General features: G+C 37.0%; 2 gene segments (V, D, J or C); both read right to left on the bottom strand.

Annotated features, from left to right (window-relative positions):
* Positions 1 to 2,323: 2,323 nt before the first annotated feature.
* Positions 2,324 to 3,242, bottom strand: LOC129053910 (T cell receptor alpha variable 26-1-like). The segment is given in 2 exon segments: positions 2,324 to 2,688; positions 3,120 to 3,242. Coding segments are annotated over 2 exon segments (405 nt in total).
* A 15,464-nt stretch (positions 3,243 to 18,706) lies between these two features.
* Positions 18,707 to 19,523, bottom strand: LOC129054547 (T cell receptor alpha variable 25-like). The segment is given in 2 exon segments: positions 18,707 to 19,137; positions 19,418 to 19,523. Coding segments are annotated over 2 exon segments (498 nt in total).
* Positions 19,524 to 22,329: the final 2,806 nt, after the last annotated feature.

Here is a 22,329-nt window from a genome sequence, read left to right as displayed (position 1 = left end):
CTCGCAATTTCTACCCTAACATTCCGGACCTTTTGCTCTAACATGTGTCTTAGATGACTACTATAATCCATTTCACTGATGCTTTATTTGATTCATTATTTTGGGGTTTTCTTCTTATGATTGCTTCCAGTAAGATGAGGTTAAACATGTGTGTTCAGATTTTAGTGTTAGACAATCTCAGGTTTAAAAATAAATTTAAAATCGATGCTAACTTATTAATACTGTGAATATTAGCAGGTTTTTAAATCTCTTTGAGACTCAGTTTTCTAATCTGTAACATACATCTCAAAATAATTCTCAACCAAATGGTAATAAATATTAAAACATGTAATATACTTAGGGATTTCCTATAAAGATATTGACCTTCAAGGCCTAAAGGAAAGGAATACTTGATAGGTTAAAATATGTAAAAATTTAAAACTATATTAGAAATAAGCAATAGAAAGGTAATGTAAGAATAAAATATTCAAACAAATAATGTATAATTTAAGGCATGAAACTAATTCTTATGAATAAAAAGAGAAAGGAAAACAACTAAATAGAAAAATGTTCAAAAGGTAGGAATAAGCATATTGCCAAATGAAAAAGTGCCAATACATGTAGAAAAAAGTTGCTCAAAAACACTATGAATCAGGAAAATGACTAAAGATAATATATCTTTGGATTATTAAAAACTGGGCTGGGTGCAGTGGCTCATGCCTATAATCCCAGCACTCTGAGAGGCCAAGACTGGCAGATCTCTTGAGCTCAGGAGTTTGAGACCAGACTGGGCAACATGGCAAGCTCCTGTCTCTACAAAGAGTAGCCAGGAGTGATGGTGTGTACCTGTAGTCCCAGCTGCTCAGGAGGCTGAAGTGGGAGGATTGCTTGAGCTTTGGAGGTGAAGGTTGCAGTGATCTGAGATCCGGCCACTGCACTCCAGCCTGGGTGACAGAGTGAGACCCCAGACTCAAAATAAATAAATAGAATAATTAAGTAAAATAAAAATAAAAGCTCTTAGTAATTCTCAATTTTTATAAGAATGTAAAATGAGTTCTTTCACCTACTGTTGGTTGGAAGCTATTTAAAACATTATATGTATTACATTTATTAATTATATAATAATTATAATGGATACATTATGAGTATAATAATACATATATATGTATTATATAGAGTGTAGTTACATCATTTGGAGGGCAAATTTCCATTTTCTCCAAGAATTTTAAATGCACCTTCCCTTTGACATAGTAATTTCAGTTTCAGAAAATATCATTAAAATAAACACTTCCACATACACACAAACTAAGGTGAATCTATAAAGATGTAGAACACAGTGTTCTTTATGACAGTGAGGCAATAGAAACAAATATGCATCAAGAAAAAAGCAATTATATGATGGAATGTCTCAAAGTACTAAATAAGCACCAAAAAGAATAAACTGAACTTCTCTATTGATATAGAAATATCTCTAGGACAATTTATTAAATGAAAAATAAATGGCAAGTTAAAAAATCTAATAAATCCAATTTACATGACAAAACTGTGTGTATGTATGTAAGTTTGTGTGTGATTGCATAAAGTTATACGCAAAGATAGATAACTGAAATTAAACAGGCTATCATGATATACCTTAAACTGTCAAAGCTAGTGTTCTTTGAGAAGAGTGGTATGAGACAGGGAAGAATGAGGAAATGCAGCTAGGTCTTTCACTTTTGCTTTATCTGAGTCTTTCATGGTGAGATGGATTTGTGTGCTGCTTAGGAAATGAAACATGATAAAGACTATTTAAAGATTCAAGACTTCAAGAAAAATAAAAACAAATTAATATTCATTTGATTTTTGTTTCTTTCCAAAAAGAAAAACCTTCATCACAAATATGCATGCTCTAGTAACTAGTGTTACTGCACTAGTAAGAAAGAACATTTCAGATTTTTCTTGCAGAAACATCAACTTGTTTCTGGTAATTGGAACAACTATAACAGCACGCATTTCAAAGCTTGGACTTGCCCCTGTATCCAGACGAAAAAAGCCTTTGGGACAAGCAGAATTATTTTGATTTTCCTTATCCATTCATTTTTACTAACGAACTGAAATGAATTTTTTTTTTACATGAAGAAGAGTCGTGGAAATTCTTAACCCTCTTCATTTTATTGCTATGTTCAAATTATGATTCACAGCCTCTTTATCATTTTTCTCAGCCGCATCAACAATAAAGTTCTTATTCCTATCTTTTTACTCTTCATTGTATCTCCTTTATTTACTTTACCTATTTTCCTCCTTCTCTCCTTCCCTTCCTTTTCCTCTTTTCTTGTTACTTTTGGACTCCTATCGACATTTTGTTCTAGATGAATGCTACCCTCCTCCTCACTTGCCACCAGGGAGATATTGCACAGGTGCAGCCCCATCTGTCCCAGTGTGCCACTCTCACGATGCAATAGTACACAGCAGTGTCTCTCAGCGTAGCGTGGGGCAGGATCAAGGTGCTGGACTTTCTGTCTTCTGTGATGATCAGAGAGGCCATTTCATTGGTTTCATTGTTTTTTAGACCATGAATGATATACTGCGGCCCTTGGGAGTGAATCTGTCGAAACCAATACACATACTCATTTCCACTGATGGTAGAGTGATTACAAGGCAGGTTTGCAGCTCTTCCTTCAGCGCAATCCATGGAGGTGGGCTGGGTGGTCTTAGCATCAATTAGAGTTCCTAAGGGGTCAAGAAAATCAGATTAGCTCCTGACTCTCAATCCAATGTAATTCTATGGATCAAGGATACAACACTCACTTAACACTGCAAAACTTTTATGTCCTGCGAGAACACAAAAAATATCATTGGTGTTAATTATAAAGACCAAAGACACATGCCAATAATCAGAGACCCTCTAGGCTGTATTCCATGGGCTCTTGACTTAGTAAACCCATAGATTTCTTAAAACCGAATACTGCCAAGGGCTCTTTTGGGATTATGGTTATGATCTAGCCTGGTATGTAGATGTATGTACTTCCTAGACAAATTCACAGAACGGTTCTCCATCATATCTAGTATGCTGGATAAAGCACAGGGAGCATAGAGGGTAAACCACCCTTCGGGGTCCCTTGTCCTCAGAAGCCCTCCCTAGGTAGACACAGAGCACTTACCAAAGGTCAGAAACACAGTTACTCTTGCCACCAGCCTCATACTTCAAGGACAAATGAGGATTGTGGACCCAGAGTTCAGTTTTTGTGTCTGATTCTAGGTTTAAAGAATTTCCAGAGAACAGAAGCAACAGCTACTAGTAAAGACTTGCAAGGAGTGCAGCTCTCATTGTGTTGTTGTCAGGATCTTTTCAGCCAATGATAGAGCAGTTGCTTTTCTGTGCCTTCCTCCTTAGATTTAGTCATGTTCCTGAGAAGACAGTGAGGATATCAACCAGACATCCTCAATTCAGGGGGAGTCTACTGAAATCATTTATGAGGTTTAAAGTCTAAGAGGCTGGCACTGAATGAGGAAAACTGATCATAAGGATGTATCTATCCAGAGCTTTTCTTCCATCATTTCTTCCTCAATGTACCAAATAAATTGTCCTCTGCTCCAAGGAGCTTGTGAAAAGTGTCATTGAATCCCAGAAGCCTATACTGAGCTCTGTGTTGTAAGGAGATGGAAATTCCCATCTACATTCTAGAAAATAGAAGTGAGGTTCAAAAGTAGGAAGTGATGTGCTCAGGGGGAAAATAAAAATTAATGACATTGACACTGAAAGCTAAATCTCCCCAAACTCGGGTTTTCTATAGAGGTCCCTGGAATCATGTATTGACTGTTGTCTAAGTAGCCATTTCTCAATACATCTGTTCTTGATATAGTGACTAATGACATAAATGGTGCTGGCTCTCATCCGCCTTAAACTCATGGCCTTTTGTTCATTTCCTAATTTCTATGCCCATGCTTATGGCTACTGTGTACACCAAGGACACTGAGGCAGAAAGAAAAAAGACCAGGGAAAGCAAAGAAGGTTGGGGTGGTTGTGGTCAGAATAGGTAAAGGAACGGAAGAAAAAGGTGTAAGGAATAGGGAAGGTAAGAGATGATTAGGGAAGTGAAACTTGGCTAAAGCAGTGTTAAGGGAGGTGCTCTGAAAAGACTTAGTCCATCGGTGTAAGGGCCCTGGAACTTTTGAAGCCATAACACATTTAATAAGAGATCATAAAGTACAATTTGTCTAAAGAGGATAAAAGTGTATCTTTTTTTTCCTGTTTTCTGTGGAACTTTAGTGGAAAACATAAGCTTAGCATCCCTTCTCCAAGAAAGAAACCTGAGTTTTAAGGTGAAGCAGCCCCCTCTTGTGACTGACTGACTAAATGAATTGTATAGCTATAATCAGGCAAAAAGTCAGCCAGCAATCTTCTGACTCTTTTATCAGGTTTGAAGGTAGATATCTTAGTTTTAATACCTCTGTACTCATCTTTGTTTTATCAGTCCTCTAACACTCCAAGAAAGGTTTTTACTATTTTTTAAATTACTTTGTTTTTTCAATAATATTCCCATTATAATTCTCAATTGCTGACTTGGAGTTAATTTTTCTTTTGTTTCTAATCTTCCCATAATTAAAGGCTGGTTCAAAAGCCCATACTATTCCATGTTTATAAGAGATATTGGCACAGAATAAGCACTCAATAATTACCTGTTTCATGAATGCGTAGATGAGTCATAACTGACAAATTTACTGAGAGAACTTATGCTGAGCAAATCTTTAAATTATTCTCTGTGCACTCTTTCAGTTTTCTGGAATAGATTTTGAACAAAAGGCTACAATGGGGTAAACACAGGGTCAGATTTGTAGGCAAAAATTCAATGATAGACAATAAATTTCCCCAACATGGGTGTGAAAAATCAAGCTACAAAGATATGGAGTAAAAGTCATAGTAATAATATTCCATTCATTTAAAAAATATTCACTAAGAGCCTACTCTGTACCAGATCATAAAGATGTAAGTTAAAAGGACAGTACTGCCAAAAATATAAGAAGAAACAATTACTTAAAGTAGGGAGGACTATATCATGTTGTTACATTAACAAAGGCAAAAGAAAAGTAATTAATGCAATTTCCTTTTTTGCTTTTGGTTTGTTCGCCTTTATTTTTTGGAAGACAATTGAGGCCACTAACAGGTGATATTTTTATTTTTATCTTTTTATTTTATTTTTTTAAAATTTTTTATTTTTTATTTTATTTTATTTTATTATTATTATACTTTAAGTTTTAGGGTACATGTGCACAATATGCAGGTTAGTTACATATGTACACCTGTGCCATGCTGGTGTGCTGCACCCATTAACTCCTCATTTAGCATTAGGTATATCTCCCAATGCTATCCCTCCCCCTCCCCCCACCCCACAACAGTCCCCAGAGTGTGATGTTCCCCTTCCAGTGTCCATGTGTTCTCATAGTTCAATTCCCATCTATGAGTGAGAACATGCGGTGTTTGGTTTTCTGTCCTTGCGATAGTTTACTGAGAATGATGATTTCCAATTTCATCCATGTCCCTACAAAGGACATGAACTCATCATTTTTTATGGCTGCATAGTATTCCATGGTGTATATGTGCCACATTTTCCTAATGCAGTCTATCATTCTTGGACATTTCGGTTGGTTCCAAGTCTTTGCTATTGTGAATACTGCCGCAATCAACATACGTGTGCATGTGTCTTTATAGCAGCATGATTTATAATCCTTTGGGTATATACCCAGTAATGGGATGGCTGGGTCAAATGGTATTTCTAGTTCTAGATCCCTGAGGAATCACCACACTGACTTCCACAATGGTTGAACCAGTTTACAGTCCCAACAGTGTAAAAGTGTTCCTATTTTTCCACATCCTCTCCAGCACTTGTTGTTGACTTTTTAATGATTGCCATTCTAACTGGTGTGAGATGGTATCTCATTGTGGTTTTGATTTGCATTTCTCTGATGGCCAGTGATGGTGAGCATTTTTTCATGTGTTTTTTGGCTGCATAAATGCCTTCTTTTGAGAAGTGTCTGCTCATGTCCTTCACCCACTTTTTGATGGGGTTGTTTGTTTTTTTCTTGTAAATTTGTTGGAGTTCATTGTAGATTCTGGATATTAGCCCTTTGTCAGATGAGTACGTTGCGAAAATTTTCTCCCATTTTGTAGGTTGCCTGTTCACTCTGATGGTAGTTTCTTTTGCTGTGCAGAAGCTCTTGAGTTTAATTAGATCCCATTTGTCAATTTTGGCTTTTGTTGCCATTGCTTTTGGTGTTTTAGACATGAAGTCCTTGCCCATGCCTATGTCCTGAATGGTAATGCCTAGGTTTTCTTCTAGGGTTTTTATGGTTTTAGGTCTAATGTTTAAGTCTTTAATCCATCTTGAATTAATTTTTGTATAAGGTGTAAGGAAGGGATCCAGTTTCAGCTTTCTACAAATGGCTAGCCAGTTTTCCCAGCACCATTTATTAAATAGGGAATCCTTTCCCCATTGCTTGTTTTTCTCAGGTTTGTCAAAGATCAGATAGTTGTAGATATGTGGCATTATTTCTGACGGCTCTGTTCTGTTCCATTGATCTATATCTCTGTTTTGGTATCAGTACCATGCTGTTTTGGTTACTGTAGCCTTGTAGTATACTTTGAAGTCAGGTAGTGTGATGCCTCCAGGTTTGTTCTTTTGGCTTAGGATTGACTTGGCGATGCGGGCTCTTTTTTGGTTCCATATGAACTTTAAAGTAGTTTTTTCCAATTCTGTGAAGAAAGTCATTTGTAGCTTGATGGGGATGGCATTGAATCTATAAATTACCTTGGGCAGTATGGCCATTTTCACGATATTGATTCTTCCTACCCATGAGCATGGAATGTTCTTCCATTTCTTTGTATCCTCTTTCATTTCATTGAGCAGTGGTTTGTAGTTCTCCTTGAAGAGGTCCTTCACATCCCTTGTAAGTTGGATTCCTAGGTATTTTATTCTCTTTGAAGCAATTGTGAATGGGAGTTCACTCATGATTTAGCTCTCTGTTTGTCTGTTAGTGGTGTATAAGAATGCTTGTGATGTTTGTACATTGATTTTGTATCCTGAGACTCTGCTGAAGTTGCTTATCAGCTTAAGGAGATTTTGGGCTGAGACGATGGGCTTTTCTAGATATACAATCACATCATCTGCAAACAGGAACAATTTGACTTCCTCTTTTCCTAATTGAATACCCTTTATTTCCTTCTCCTGCCTAATTGCCCTGGCCAGAACTTCCAACACTATGTTGAATAGGAGTGGTGAGAGAGGGCATCCCTGTCTTGTGCCAGTATTCAAAGGGAATGCTTCCAGTTTTTGCCCATTCAGTATGGTATTGGCTGTGGGTTTGTCATAGGTAGCTCTTATTATTTTGAGATACGTCCCATCAATACCTAATTTATTGAGAGTTATTAGAATGAAGGTTGTTGAATTTTGTCAAAGGCCTTTTCTGCATCTATTGAGATAATCATGTGGTTTTTGTCTTTGGTTCTGTTTATAGATGCTGGATTACATTTATTGATTTGCATATATTGAACCAGCCTTGCATCCCAGGGATGAAGCCCACTTGATCATGGTGGATGAGCTTTTTGATGTGCTGCTGGATTCGGTTTGCCAGTATTTTACTGAGGATTTTTGCATCAATGTTCATCAAGGGTATTGGTCTAAAATTCTCTTTTTTGGTTGTGTCTCTGCCCGGCTTTGGTATCAGGATGATGCTGGCCTCATAAAATAAGTTAGGGAGGATTCCCTCTTTTTCTGTTGATTGGAATAGTTTCAGAAGTAATGGTACCAGTTCCTCCTTGTACCTCTGGTAGAATTCGGCTGTGAATCCATCTGGTCCTGGACTCTTTTTGGTTGGTAAGCTATTGATTATTGCCACAATTTCAGAGCCTGTTATTGGTCTACTCAGAGATTCAACTTCTTCCTGGTTTAGTCTTGGGAGGGTGTATGTGTCGAGGAATTTATCCATTTCTTCTTGATTGTCTAGTTTATTTGTGTAGAGGTGTTTGTAGTATTCTCTGATGGTAGTTTGTATTTCTGTGGGATCAGTGGTGATATCCCCTTTATCATTTTTTATTGCGTCTATTTGATTCTTCTCTCTTTTCTTCTTCATTAGTCTTGCTAGCGGTCTACCAATTTTGTTGATCCTTTCAAAAAACCAGCTCCTGGATTCATTAATTTTTTGAAGGGTTTTTTGTGTCTCTATTTCCTTCAGTTCTGCTCTGATTTTAGTTATTTCTTGCCTTCTGCTAGCTTTTGAATGTGTTTGCTCTTGCTTTTCTAGTTCTTTTAATTGTGATGTTAGGGTGTCAATTTTGGATCTTTCCTGCTTTCTCTTGTGGGCATTTAGTGCTATAAATTTCCCTCTACACACTGCTTTGAATGTGTCCCAGAGATTCTGGTATTTTGTGTCTTTGTTCTCGTTGGTTTCAAAGAACATCTTTATTTCTGCCTTCATTTTGTGATGTACCCAGTAGTCATTCAGGAGCAGGTTGTTCAGTTTCCACGTAGTTGAGTGGTTTTGAGTGAGTTTCTTAATCCTGAGTTCTAGTTTGATTGCAATGTGGTCTGAGAGACAGTTTGTTATAATTTCTGTTCTTTTACATTTGCTGAGGAGAACTTTACTTCCAAGTATGTGGTCAATTTTGGAATAGGTGTGGTGTGGTGCTGAAAAAAATGTATATTCTGTTGATTTGGGGTGGAGAGTTCTGTAGATGTCTATTAGGTCCACTTGATGCAGAGCTGAGTTCAATTCCTGGGTATCCTTGTTAAATTTCTGTCTCGTTGATCTGTCTAATGTTGACAGTGGGGTGTTAAAGTCTCCCATTATTATTGTGTGGGAGTCTAAGTCGTTTGTAGGTCACTCAGGACTTGCTTTATGAATCTGGGTGCTCCTGTATTGGGTGCATATATATTTAGGATAGTTGGCTCTTCTTTTTGAATTGATCCCTTTACCATTATGTAATGGCCTTCTTTGTCTCTTTTGATCTTTGTTGGTTTAAAGTCTATTTTATCAGAGACTAGGATTGCAACCCCTGCCTTTTTTGCTTTCCATTTGCTTGGTAGATCTTCCTCCATCCTTTTATTTTGAGCCTATGTGTGTCTCTGCACGTGAGATGGGTTTCCTGAATACAGCACACTGATGGGTCATGACTCCTTATCCAATTCGCCAGTCTGTGTCTTTTAATTGGAGCATTTATTCCATTTACATTTAAAGTTAATATTGTTATGTGTGAATTTGATCCTGTCATTATGATGTTAGCTGGTTATATTTTGCTCGTTAGTTGATGCAGTCTCTTCCTAGTCTCGATGGTCTTTACATTTTGGCATGATTTTGCCGCGGCTGGTACCAGTTGTGCCTTTCCATGTTTAGTGCTTCCTTCAGGAGCTCTTTTAGGGCAGGCCTGGTGGTGACAAAATCTCTCAGCATTTGCTTGTCTGTAAAGTATTTTATTTCTCCTTCACTTATGAAGCTTAGTTTGGCTGGATATGAAATTCTGGGTTGAAAATTCTTTTCTTGAAGAATGTTGAATATTGGCCCCCACTCTCTTCTGGCTTGTAGAGTTTCTGCCGAGAGATCCGCTGTTAGTCTGATGGGCTTCCCTTTGAGGGTAACCCGACCTTTCTCTCTGGCTGCCCTTAACATTTTTTCCTTCATTTCAACTTTGGTGAATCTGACAATTATGTGTCTTGGAGTTGCTCTTCTCGAGGAGTATCTTTGTGGCGTTCTCTGTATTTCCTGAATCTGAATGTTGGCCTGCCTTGCTAGATTGGGGAAGTTCTCCTGGATAATATCCTGCAGAGTGTTTTCCAACTTTTTTCCATTCTCCCCGTCACTTTCAGGTACACCAATCAGACGTAGATTTGGTCTTTTCACATAGTCGCATATTTCTTGGAGGCTTTGCTTGTTTCTTTTTATTCTTTTTTCTCTAAACTTCCCTTCTCGCTTCATTTCATTCATTTCATCTTCCATCGCTGATACCCTTTCTTCCATTTGATCGCATCGGCTTCTGAGGCTTCTGCATTCTTCACGTAGTTCTTGAGCTTTGGTTTTCAGCTCCATCAGCTCCTTTAAGCACTTCTCTGTATTGGTTATTCTAGTTATACATTCTTCTAAATTTTTTTCAAAGTTTTCAACTTCTTTGCCTTTGGTTTGAATATCCTCCCGTAGCTTGGAGTAATTTGATCGTCTGAAGACTTCTCTCAGCTCGTCAAAGTCATTCTCCGTCCAGCTTTGTTCCGTTGCTGGTGAGGAACTGCATTCCTTTGGAGGAGGAGAGGCACTCTGCTTTTTAGAGTTTCCAGTTTTTCTGCTCTCGTTTTCCCCCATCTTTGTGGTTTTATCTACTTTTGGTCTTTGATGATGGTGATGTACAGATGGGTTTTTGGTGTGGATGTCCTTTCTGTTTGTTAGTTTTCCTTCTAAAAGACAGGACCCTCAGCTGCAGGTCTGTTGGAGTACCCGGCCGTGTGAGGTATCAGTCTGCCCCTGCTGGGGGGTGCCTCCCAGTTAGGCTGCTCGGGGGTCAGGGGTCAGGGACCAACTTGAGGAGGCAGTCTGCCCGTTTTCAGATCTCCAGCTGCGTGCTGGGAGAACCACTGCTCTCTTCAAAGCTCAGATGGAAATGCAGAAATCACCCATCTTCTGCGTCGCTCACGCTGGGAGCTGTAGACTGGAGCTGTTCCTATTCAGCCATCTTGGCTGCCCTCCCCTCTAACAGGTGATATTTGTAATGGTATTGAAAACCATTAAGTATTTTGCATAGCTCTAATGAATAAAAAATGTATTTGTCCAATTTACTGACTATTCGCAGAGTATCTTACATTTTAGAAGATTACATGATCTCTAACATCATAATGGGTAAGGTTTTCTCCTCCTTTACTTGATGAAAAACCAAAATAATGAGTTCAACTTATTTTAACTTCTTTATGATTTACCACCATAAAATATATACAAATCTATTATTAAAATTTTAAATTTATCAAAACTTACACACACAAGAGAATTTGATACAAGGCCAATACCCTCACATGATGAATACTCTCAAAAATCTAGAAATGTAGAAAAGAGTCCTTAATCTGATAAAAGGTATCTATAAAAACATCCAAGGCCAACACTGTAATTAATGGTAAAATAGTAAACATTTTTTCTCTGAGGTTAGGAACAAGATACATTATCACACGTCCATTTATTATCACATTGGAATAACTGGCATCAAGTCAGGAAAAAAAATAAAATGCATACATTTGGGAAAGGAATAAGTAAAAGTCTACTTCTTCATAGATAACATAATTTGAATATAAAAAATTTAAAAGAATCTGTAAAGAAACTACTAGAACTAATGGATGAATTTCACAGTCATGGAATAAAAAATTCCATTGGATTTCTATATTCTAACTAAAAGCAATTGGAAAATAAAATAAAAATGCCATTTACAATGAAATAAACAAATGAATTTAATTAAGGATATGAAAGTTCATTAAAATGAAAATTATAAAACATTAATAAAAGGAATTAGAGAGGACCTAAATAAATGGAGAGCTATATTTATAAATCTAGAGAATCTATATGTTAAATTGTCAATTTTCTCAACCTGATCATAAACTCAGCAAATCTGAATCAAATTACCAGAAATTTGTTGTGGTAGAAGTTTGAGCATCTGTTTCGCAATTTCTATGGAAATTTATGTCTTATAACCAGCTAGACATCTTGAAAAAAAAGGTGTGGGATAGTTGGAGGAATTGCATCTCCAGATTTCAAGACTTATGTGAAACCTCAGTAATTAAGAGAAAACGGTCTATTGGTATGAGAATTGTTAAAATGATGATTTAACAGAATCATGTCCAGAAATAGACGAAACACATATGTAATCACTTGATTTTCTCCAAAGGTGCCAATGCAATTCAGTGGGGAAGAAATGGTCTTTTCAATATAAATGCCAAAGTAATTGTTTAATCATATATATAAACACACACACACACACACATTCCAGATGGGTCAGACACCTAAATGTGAAGGGTGAAGCTATAAAGTTTTAAAAGAAGACACAGGAGAACAACTGTATTATATTAGAAGTGGACAGCAATATCATTAAAAGTACACAAAAAACCCTAACCATAAAGAAAGAAAAATAAATTACAGTGGAGACTACAGTTGACCCTTGAAAAAGTTTGACCTGCATGGGTCCACCTATATGCGAACTTTTTTTCAATAAATATATTGGAAAAATTTTTGGAGATTTGCAAAAAGCTGAAAAAAACTTGCAAACACACAAAGTAGTCTAAAAATATCAATAAAATTAAGAAAAAGATATGTCATGAATGTGTAAAATGCATGTAAATACTAGTCTATTTTATCACTTACTACCATAAAACATACACAAATTTATTATAAAAATTTTAAATGTATCAAAACTTAAGCACATAAACACAGACTGTATGTGGTGGCACTTGGAGTCCAGAGAAACACAAACTTAAAGATGCAGTATTAAATCACAGCTGCATAAAATTAACTATAGTACATACTATACTACTGTAATAATTTTATAGCCACCTTCTGTTGCTGTTGCAGTGAGCTCAAGTTTGTGAATACCTACTTAAAATGCAATGCTAATTCTCTCCACATGAGCAGTTCATCTCTCTAGCCATTTGCCCATTGCAGTAAAAAGTCATCTTTCACAGTTCTCACATACTTTTCACTGTGTTTAGTGCAATAGTGTAAACCTTGAATAACACCATGGGATCCATACAAAATTCCACTAGTGATGCTGGAAGTGCTCCCAAGAAGCAGAGAAAAGTCATGACCTTACAAGAAAAAACTTTATTGCTTGATATTAAGCTGCAGCTGCAGTTGTAGTTGCCTGCAATTTCAGACAGATGATTCATCTTGTAAACAGACTACATAAACTTACAGAACTGCTATATACAGTATGGTACTGTAAACATATTTTTTCTTCCTTATGATTCTCTTAATATCATTTATTTTTCTCTAGCTTACTTTATTGTAAGAATATGGTATATAATATGTATAACATATAAAATATGTGTTAATTGACTGTTTATGTTACAAGTAAGGCTTCTAGTCAACAGTAGGTTATCAGTAGTTAAGTTTTGGGGGAGCCAAAAGTTGTATACAAATTTTTGAATGCGTGGGGGTTGGTGCCCCAAACCCTCATGTTTTTCAAGACTCATCTGTACCTAGGGACCCAGAAGTCCAACCCGTACCTGGCAGTTTGACGATCCTCCCTGCCCTCTGATGTCAATGAGGCTGAATGGGGACCCTGGATTCTATCTCTACCAGGTAGTAAGGTGGTGTTCCCCTTCCCCTGCTGGAGTGGCATCAGAGAAAGGGAGATAAAACAAAAATTTTAAATAAGATCCAGAGTTTCAAACACAATATTCAAATGTTCAGATTTCAATAAAAAAAAAATCATTCAATATACTCAGAACCAAGATCTCAAACAGAATTTTAAAGAGACAATCAATAGGTGCCAACCTTGAGATGAAAGCGATGGTAAAATTACCTGATAAAGATATTAAAGCGGCCATGATGAAAATGTTTCAAAGAGCAGCTACAAACTTGCTTGAAACAGATGAAAAAACAGAAAGCTTCAGGAGGAAATAGAAAGTCTCAGCAAAGAAGTAAGATACATAATAAAGAACCAAGACATAAAATGGAAATTTTAGAACTTAAAAACACAGCTGAAATAAAAAGTCCACCAGATGGGCTCAACAGCAAAATGGAGGGGACAGAGAAAATTATTAGTGAACTGGAAGGTAGAACAAAAGAAATTACTCAATCTGAATAACAAAGGGAAAATAGAATGATTATAAAATTGAACCAAGCCTCAGGGAATTGCAGGACTATAACAAAATATCTAACATTCCTTTCATCAGAGTACTAAAAAAGAAAAGGGGTAGGGCTGAAAAAGTATCAAAGAAGTAAAAGCCAAAAACTTCTCAAATTTGGCAAGACACAAAATATAGCAGTATGCTGAGTTTAAAAAGTCAGTTCCCAAAAGTCATTTATATAACATATATGAAATTACAAAATTATAGAAATGCAGGACAGATTAATAGTTCCCAGGGATGAAGGAGGGGATGGGAGCAGAGAGGAAATGAATATGGCTACAAAAGGACAACAGAAAGCATCCTCGTGGTGATAGAAATGTTCTGTGCCTTGACTGAGTCAGCGTCAATATCCTGGTTGTGATATTGTACTATAGTTTTACAACACTGGAGTAAACTGAGTAAAGGATACGTATGATCTGTCTTAATTTTTTTAAATACGTATTAATTTATAATAATCTCAAAACTAAAAAGCTTAAAAATACATGTCAACAATATTAAGTACTAGCAAGGTTATGGAGAATTGAAACTCCTTTCCATAATGATATAACCTCAAAAATGGCTTGGAAGTTTTTAATAAGGTTAAAGATACGCCTGTCCTATGGCCTAGAGATTCTACTACAATAATAAAATTTATATAAGAATGTTCAACAATTTCACATGTCCACAAAAAGACTTACATAAGAACATTTATAGCAGTTGTATTCATCATAGCCCCAAACTGGAAACAACACAAATTTCTATTACCAGAGAAGTAGATAAACAAGATGGCATATTCATACAATGGAACAGTATTCAACATAAGAAACATATAAAATGTAATATATGATTTCATTAATATGAAATTCAAGAGAAAGCAAAACTAATCTAAGGCAATAGAAATAAAAGTAGTGGTTATCTCTAGGGGTGGGTATTGACTGAAAAGAAGAATGAAATAATTTCTGGGTTGGTGGAAATATTCTACATCTTGATTGGTGGAGGATTATTATATAGGTATGTGCATAACTAAACATTCACAAACATTTGATGAACGTTTGTGCACTTTACTATATGTGTATTATGCCTCAATACAAAAACCAAAGAGATACGCTGACAGAACTAAATATGGTGACAACACAAATACTGTATCTTTCCTAATATCAAGACCACCTAAGTTTCCCAGACATTTCTTATCTACTTTGCTGAAGGTCTTTCAGGCTTTTGAATCAATTCAAATAAAGTAACAACAGGCTTGTCCTTTGCTGTTGGGCATCAGAAAGCACTCAAGTCTCCTAATAATTTTATTTATGTATCAACCTATATGTATGAATATTAAAAAAAACATGAGTTCAACTCCACTGGGTCTGCATAAGTTTCTCCCTTCATTATTTATTACTTTTCCCAACAGTGAGAAATCTGGCTCTCATGATCCATGATCTATTATATATTTTACTTATATACATTTGTTCAATCCAAATGCTCACATAAATTAGTTTAAGAATTGCTAACCTATACCCCTTGAGAAACAAATTTATTAGCTACAGAATGGTATTTGTGTGCCATTCTTTTGCCTTTGGTCTTACAGTATCTACTCAAAATACTGTTTTCAAAAATTATTTAGGTTAGTTATTTTCTTCCACATTAAAGAGAGTGTCACTGTGTTAACATTATTCACTATAATATTGTTGGAAGCATTTGTTACAGTTTCTATTTCTTTTGGGGTTCCACTCACATTCTAGTTATTAAAAAATTTATACACAGTAAGATTTACTTTTTGCAGTATACAGGTCTATGGTACAGTTCTCACCAACCCTTCGATCTGTTTCCTATCTTTATAATTTTGCTTCTACCCATATGTATTAATAATATAAATTAACTCACACAATATGTAGTCCTTTGGACTTAGTTTCTTTTATTTACCAAGACATGTTGAAGATTCATCCATGTTGTTGCATGAGTCAATATTTCATTTCTTTTTGTTGCTGAGTACTCAATCATATGGATGAACCACAATGTGTTTAACCATTCTCCAGCTGAAGGACATCTGATAGTTCCCAGGTTTTAGTAATTATGAATTAAGCTTCTGTAAACATTCACATGGAAATTTTATGTGAACATAACTTTTATTTCTCTTGGCTAAATATGTAGGAGAGGGATTGATGAATTATACTGTAAGTGAAGTTTAACTTTATAAGAACTGCCAACCTGTTTTACAAAGTGCTGATCATTTCTCTTTCCTATCAGCAATGTATGAGAGTTCCAGTTGATGTGTAGCCTAACCAGTACTTGATATTCTCATATATTTGAACTTTATCCATTCTTATAGGTGAGTAGATGTAAGTTACTTAATATCTTGAGGTTTCAATTTCTTTCTTTATAAGTTTGAAATTATAATACCTGCTTCATAAAGCAATATTATCCTTACCTGTTTTTAATCTTATCTCCTGTGAGTGAGCAAGAAAAGCAGAGATGTGGACTAATGGACCCCATTGTTGTAAAGGATACAGAATCACTCTAATCACTCTAGACAGCATGGAGATACAGATTGGATGTGACAAAAAAAAAAAGAAAGAAAGGAAGGAAGGAAGGAAGGAATGAAAGAAAGAGAGAGGGATAGAAAGGAAAAAAGACATGATTAATGCCTTCTGAAGGAGATCTTTTATTTTATTTTATTTTATTTTTATTTTATTTTATTTTATTTTTTGAGATGGAGTCTCACTCTGTCACCCAGGCTGGAGTGCAGTGCCGCAATCTATGCTCACTGCAACCTTGAAGGAGGTCTTTTAAGCAGATTCTACTGATGTGTTTTTGTACAGTAGTTAGGTGTAGTCTTTGAGAAAACCTTTAAAAAAATCCTATGAAGAAAGATATTTTGGAGGAAGAAGCCAAACACTTCAATTTGACACTAGAGCCAAATTGAAATTGTCAGTCCACCCCTTGTTTCTGTACATGGGGTCTCCCAGACAGAAAATGTTGGAGAATCAAAGGATGACAGCCCCTCATGTGTGCTTAATAAAAGATACACTGGGAAGAAAAGAGAAACAATCAGTGAGGGAAACCAAGAAATATCAGACCATACTCTCCTTAAATTTGGTAAAGAATCAAAATGAGATCCTAATTATACTGGTAAGGTGGTGTTTGTGGTTTTTGTTTTTTGTTTTTTGCTTTTTGTTTTTTTTCCTTCTGATGTGAATTATCTCTGGCAGCTGTTTTGATGGATGAAATCACTCTCTTACTGGCGGTAAAGGTCACTTTTTGATCTTTCCAGAATTATTTATGAGGCCTTTTATAATTCATGTCTGTTTTCTAGTGCTTGTCATTTTGTTAATTAGTATTATTTTTTACTTCGGCATGATTGTAGCAGAAAAGCACAGAAAACGTATGAAAGAAAAAAAAGAGAAAGGAAGGAAAACTTCGTGGGAGAAAGACCCACCTGCCCCTCCCCCCCCAGAAAAGTCATAGTTTGAGAGGATCAGTGTGCAAAAGGGCCAAGGCTATGACAGAAGAGGAGAAAATAATTTTTACAATAATTTTAACATAACTGTTTTTGGCACAACTCTGAAATAGCCTTGGAAATGTTATAATGGATGAAAACAACTACTAAATAATTACGGTGCTCTTAGAAATTAACCTAAACATGCATGTGCTCCCATCCATATTTTTCTATACACATATGTTATTTTGTTTTATAAGTGGCATAGTACTATTTTGTATTTGACTTTGTTCATTTGATAAATTAAATTAATTCCTATGTTTCAAAATTTTCATCACAATAATTTTATGGCTACAAAACTTTTTATTAAAAAGGTGCAAAAACTTTATTTGACCATTTAGGTGACCAATCTCAGTTGATTTTAATGTTTAAACTCTCCAATACAGTTGTATTTTTTATCCTCTCTTTCCCAAGATAAAAATCTTTGTAAGTACTGAGAAATAAAGTAATTGGACAAATCAGTGAACACATTTTGAAATCTATGGCTAACTTTTCCCCGTATTTAGACCAATGGACATGGCTACCGGAACCTGAATCATCAGCTTCATCTGGGCTTGGGGAATATAATTGCAGTTGGAAAGTGAAAAAGAGACCATGCCTAAATCTCTTCACGGGTCACCTTCCAGTTTCGTCTAAACTCCTCATTTTAAAAAGAGCTCTCTTCACTCAGTTCTCTGGAAAGTTGGTTACCACATGCATAATCTTTATGCTATGTTGGACTGCATTGCATTGAAAAAGATGAGTTCTACAGAGGTGACTCTGCAGGGAGTTGCTCGTAAACTTCTTTTAAGTTTTGTGTACATAATGAAAAATGTTTAATTTTCAAATCTTCCGCAATACAATTGAGCTAAAACCTTAAAGAAACTGCTTGGAAACCTCTGCTACCACCCAAACAGGGGTCCCAAACCCCTGGCGGCGGGGAATCGGTACCGTTCTGTGGCCTGGTAGGAACCTGGCCGCAGAGCAGGAAGTGAGCGGCAGGTGAGCATTACCACCAGAGCTCCGCCTCCTGTGAGATCAGCAGTGACATTAGATTCTCATAGGAGCCCGAACCTTATTGCGAACTGCGCATGCGAGGGATCCAGGCTGCTCGCTCCTTAAGATAATCTAACTAATGCCTGATGATCTGAGGTAAACAGTTTCATCCCGAAACCCCACCCTGCTCCGTGGAAAAATTGTCTTCAACAAAACCGGTCCCTGGTGCCAAAAAGGTTGGGGACCACTGCACTGAAAGATGAACTCAGACTTTTTATATAAATATCTGTATCACAATTTGTTAAAATCCACCGATTCTTCCTAAGACAATTAGAAATCTTTGAGACACCTGTGTAGAAGAAAACCGGTAGTTAAGTTTTAGGAAATAAAACTGCTAAACTCTTCCAGGTCTTAACAGAGTGAATTTCTACATGAATTCCTACTGCCATGGGGAGGAGTTGCTCGAGATCCTCACAGACTTTGTGACTTTGGCTTTCTCTGGCTCCTGCTCTTTGGGGAGAGTAGAACGATCTGCTCTTACGCAGGGCAAGATTTGGAGACAGGCAGCAGGTGCTTGGGGAGCACTGTGCCCTGCGCAGAAGTAGGTTCCTACATCTGTAGTCTGGGTGGCTGTGATGTGCAGGGAGCTGTTCTTTTTTGCTTCTCCAAACTGAAATGTCAGTCTTTTCTGCTTCTTCACTTCTCCACTCTTCACTAACTGTATCAAAAAAACGGGATGTCCCCCAGGCCTTTGCTTATACCACTGTATATTGCTTAAAGCAATTGAGGAATTGCAGTACGTGGTGAAGTCCTCTCCTTCTTGTACATGCTGGCACTGAGGAATTTGCATTACCTGTTGTCCATTCACCTCTGTTTAGAAAGACAATGGGAAGCATCACATGAAATAAGATTAGATATTTAGCCCCTGAGCTACGCGGGTCTCTCTCACTCCTCTTTTCTTTTTTCCCCTTTCTGTCCATGTCTCCCTTCCCATCTCCCTCAACCTTTATTCTTTCTGTCTTTCTCTCTGTTTCTCTCCCTTTCTCTTAATTCTTGTTTCTCAAACAGAAAGTCCATTCCCTGCCTGCAGATACTTCTCTATCCTGTTGGATTTATTCCCCGGAAGCAGTCAGGGACGTCTCAAACTCACGTGACAATTGCATCCATAAGACCAACATTGATGTGATGAGTAGCATCTCCCTCTCCTTCCTCTTCATCCAACTGCTCCTAAATGGGTTGCCTGGTACAAGCTTCTTCCAGATCGATAGAAATAGTTGCGGTCTATTTTGGAAAGTAGATGTGTGCATTTTGGAAAGAAGGGGGAAGAGGTGACTGCAAGTTGAGAAAACCAATCAGACTATTTTGCCCACCCACTTCAGAGGAGAGTCTATGTTTGCCGATGCTGCCCCCCTGTGGCTGGACTCAAACATTGCTGATTTGACAACAGATTTTTTTTATTAATAAAGTTGCTTTCTAATTTAGGTGGTATGTATGTGTGTCAAGGATTGGAAGAAAAGAGTTTACTGATAGTGACATTGTTCAAGGAGGAATAATTTGCCTCTTAAAAATGGAGTCTGTGATTTAAAACTAGGGCATCCGAAGAAAAGAGAAAGTTTCATTTTGTCACTTCCATCGTCACTAAGAATCGTGTTGTGCCATGTAGCACGTGCTTATAAGTGCGCTAATGGGACATATTAGGTCACAGACATTTTAATAAATGTGGCAAACACTTGTGATTTATTGTTAGACAACACATTACCTCAAAACAGAAGATAAGAAATACAGATTTCTCTTTTGTCACCCGGATTTCCCGGATAAATTATCCAATTTAGAGATCATGTCTGCCATCCCACTATGTTACTTTTACACATGCCAGCGTGACGAGGGAAGACATTAATATAATTAGAAAAAAGTCTTATCTAACAGATAATCAATTTCTATTGGAAGGCTTCCATAAACAAAACACTTGGATAAAGTAGCTTTCTGTTCTGATCTGGCTGATAAACATCTACAGTATGTAGTGGGAAAGGCTGGAAGATAAAAACAGAAAGTAACTTAAAAAAAGTGCGGACTCCCACAGAACTTCAGTCACACTTATCACAGTGTTTATACCTGTATAACTACTGATTATCTGAGTTAACCTTTTTGTACCTTAAAGGTGTGTACTGTATCATCTTCAAGAAATGCACTATATTATGTGGTAGCTACTAGCCACATGAGGATACTTAAATTTAAATTAAATAAAATTTAAAATTTAGTTTCTCATGCACACTAGCCACATTTCAAGTGCTGAGTATCCATATGTGACTAGTGTCTATGCAGATGCAGAACATTTTTACTATCTTTGAAAATTCTATTGGACAGTACTGCTCTAGAATATAGGGTCTATGAAAACAATGAATTTTGTCTCTTTGGTTTGCTGATGGATCACTAGTATAATCCTGATATGTGGTAAGCCCTCAATAACTATTTGTCTATTATTCACCAACATGTCCTACTCTAATAGCTGGTAAATTGTGGATACTCAGGTGTTCATTAAATGATTTTAAAAAGTGTGTGTTTGTATATATACTGTGTCACGATTTAAACTCAAAATATTCCAAAAAATATTAAAATATTAGAATCATATTCAATACCATATTCAATTGGTATTGGTTGACAATGTGCCCTTCTATAAAAACAATCAAGGTTTGGTTGTAGCTATTTAGAAATATTACCTTTAGGAGATACCGCTTTCCTAGGGTTGTCATAGCAAACAAACTTGGTGGCTTGACAAAAATTTATTTTCTTTACAGCCCTAGAGGCCAGAAGTCTGAAATTAAGGTGTCAGCAGGGCCGTGCTCCCTCTGAATGCTCTAGGGGAGAATACGTCCTCATCTCTTCCAGCCTCCAGTGGCTCCAGGCATCCCTTGGATGTGGCTGCATAACTGCAACCTCCACCGCTGTCTTTAGATGGCCTTCTCATCTGTGTGTTTCCTTTTTTTTTTTTTTTTTCTGAGACAGAGTCTCACTCTGTTACCCAGGCTGGAGTGCAGTGGCTCACAGCAACCTCTGCCTCCCAGGTTCAAGCAATTCTCCTGCCTCAGCCTCCCGAGTAGCTGTGATTACAGGTATGCACCACTATGCCTGGCTAATTTTTGTATTTTTAGTAAAGACAGGGTTTCACCATGTTGGCCAGGCTAGTCTCGAACTCCTGACCTCAGGTGATTCGCCCACCTAGGCCTCCCAAAGTGCTGAGATTACAGGCATAGAGCCAACGTGCCGGGCCTCATCTATGTGTTTCTTAAAAGAACAGTTGTCATTGGATTTAGGGCCTACCTGATTAATCCAGGGTGATCTTAACTTGATATTCTTAACTCAATTACATTTGCAAAGACCCTTTTTCAAATAACACCACATTCACTATTTCTAGGGATTAGGACATGGACATATCTTCTGCCATCATTCAACCCACTACAAGAAATCTAATGTCTTTAAAGTGTTGCCATGTAAATGTATTAATGGCAGAAATATCAACATTTTGTGTAGGGTAAAAAGTGAATCTAAATCTGAATTACTGCATGAAATGGAAACAGACCAAGAAGCAGTTTTAGGATGTCCCGAAAAATGGCAAATCTCATGAGTTAAGATAAACTTTTGAAATGCATGCCACTGGGATGCTTTTTTTCCTCCTTGGAATACTGGATTTGGATCTCAAAATGAAGACAAAGCTAACAATTTTAAGGCAATAAGGACTCCTTCCCCATTCAAGAAGAGCAAGGAGTGTGGAAGGAGCACCTGTGGGGGCTTTAGAAATCCTCTTCTCTTCATCCAGGGCAGCAGCACTGGTGCAGTTTACGTAGGAGGCATAAACCAAGACAGAGGAATCTCGCCCGGGTCAAGCTTGCCCTTTCCCACCTTGCAGCATGGTCTCTCTTGTAGCCTCTCTCTAGATCTTATGGCTGGAAGTGGAAATTTACTAAAGGAAGAGAAGGGAAGCTGGCCATGCATTGGTTCAAGGAGTAAAAGAAATCTCTGCACTCTTAGACGGAATCTCTGCATTTCCTAGTAGGAAACATTTCC

The sequence above is a fragment of the Pongo abelii genome, chromosome 15 (genome assembly GCF_028885655.2).
Source record: "Pongo abelii isolate AG06213 chromosome 15, NHGRI_mPonAbe1-v2.0_pri, whole genome shotgun sequence".
In the NCBI taxonomy this organism is placed as follows: Eukaryota; Metazoa; Chordata; class Mammalia; order Primates; family Hominidae; genus Pongo; species Pongo abelii.
This window is presented reverse-complemented; position numbering and strand designations above follow the sequence as displayed.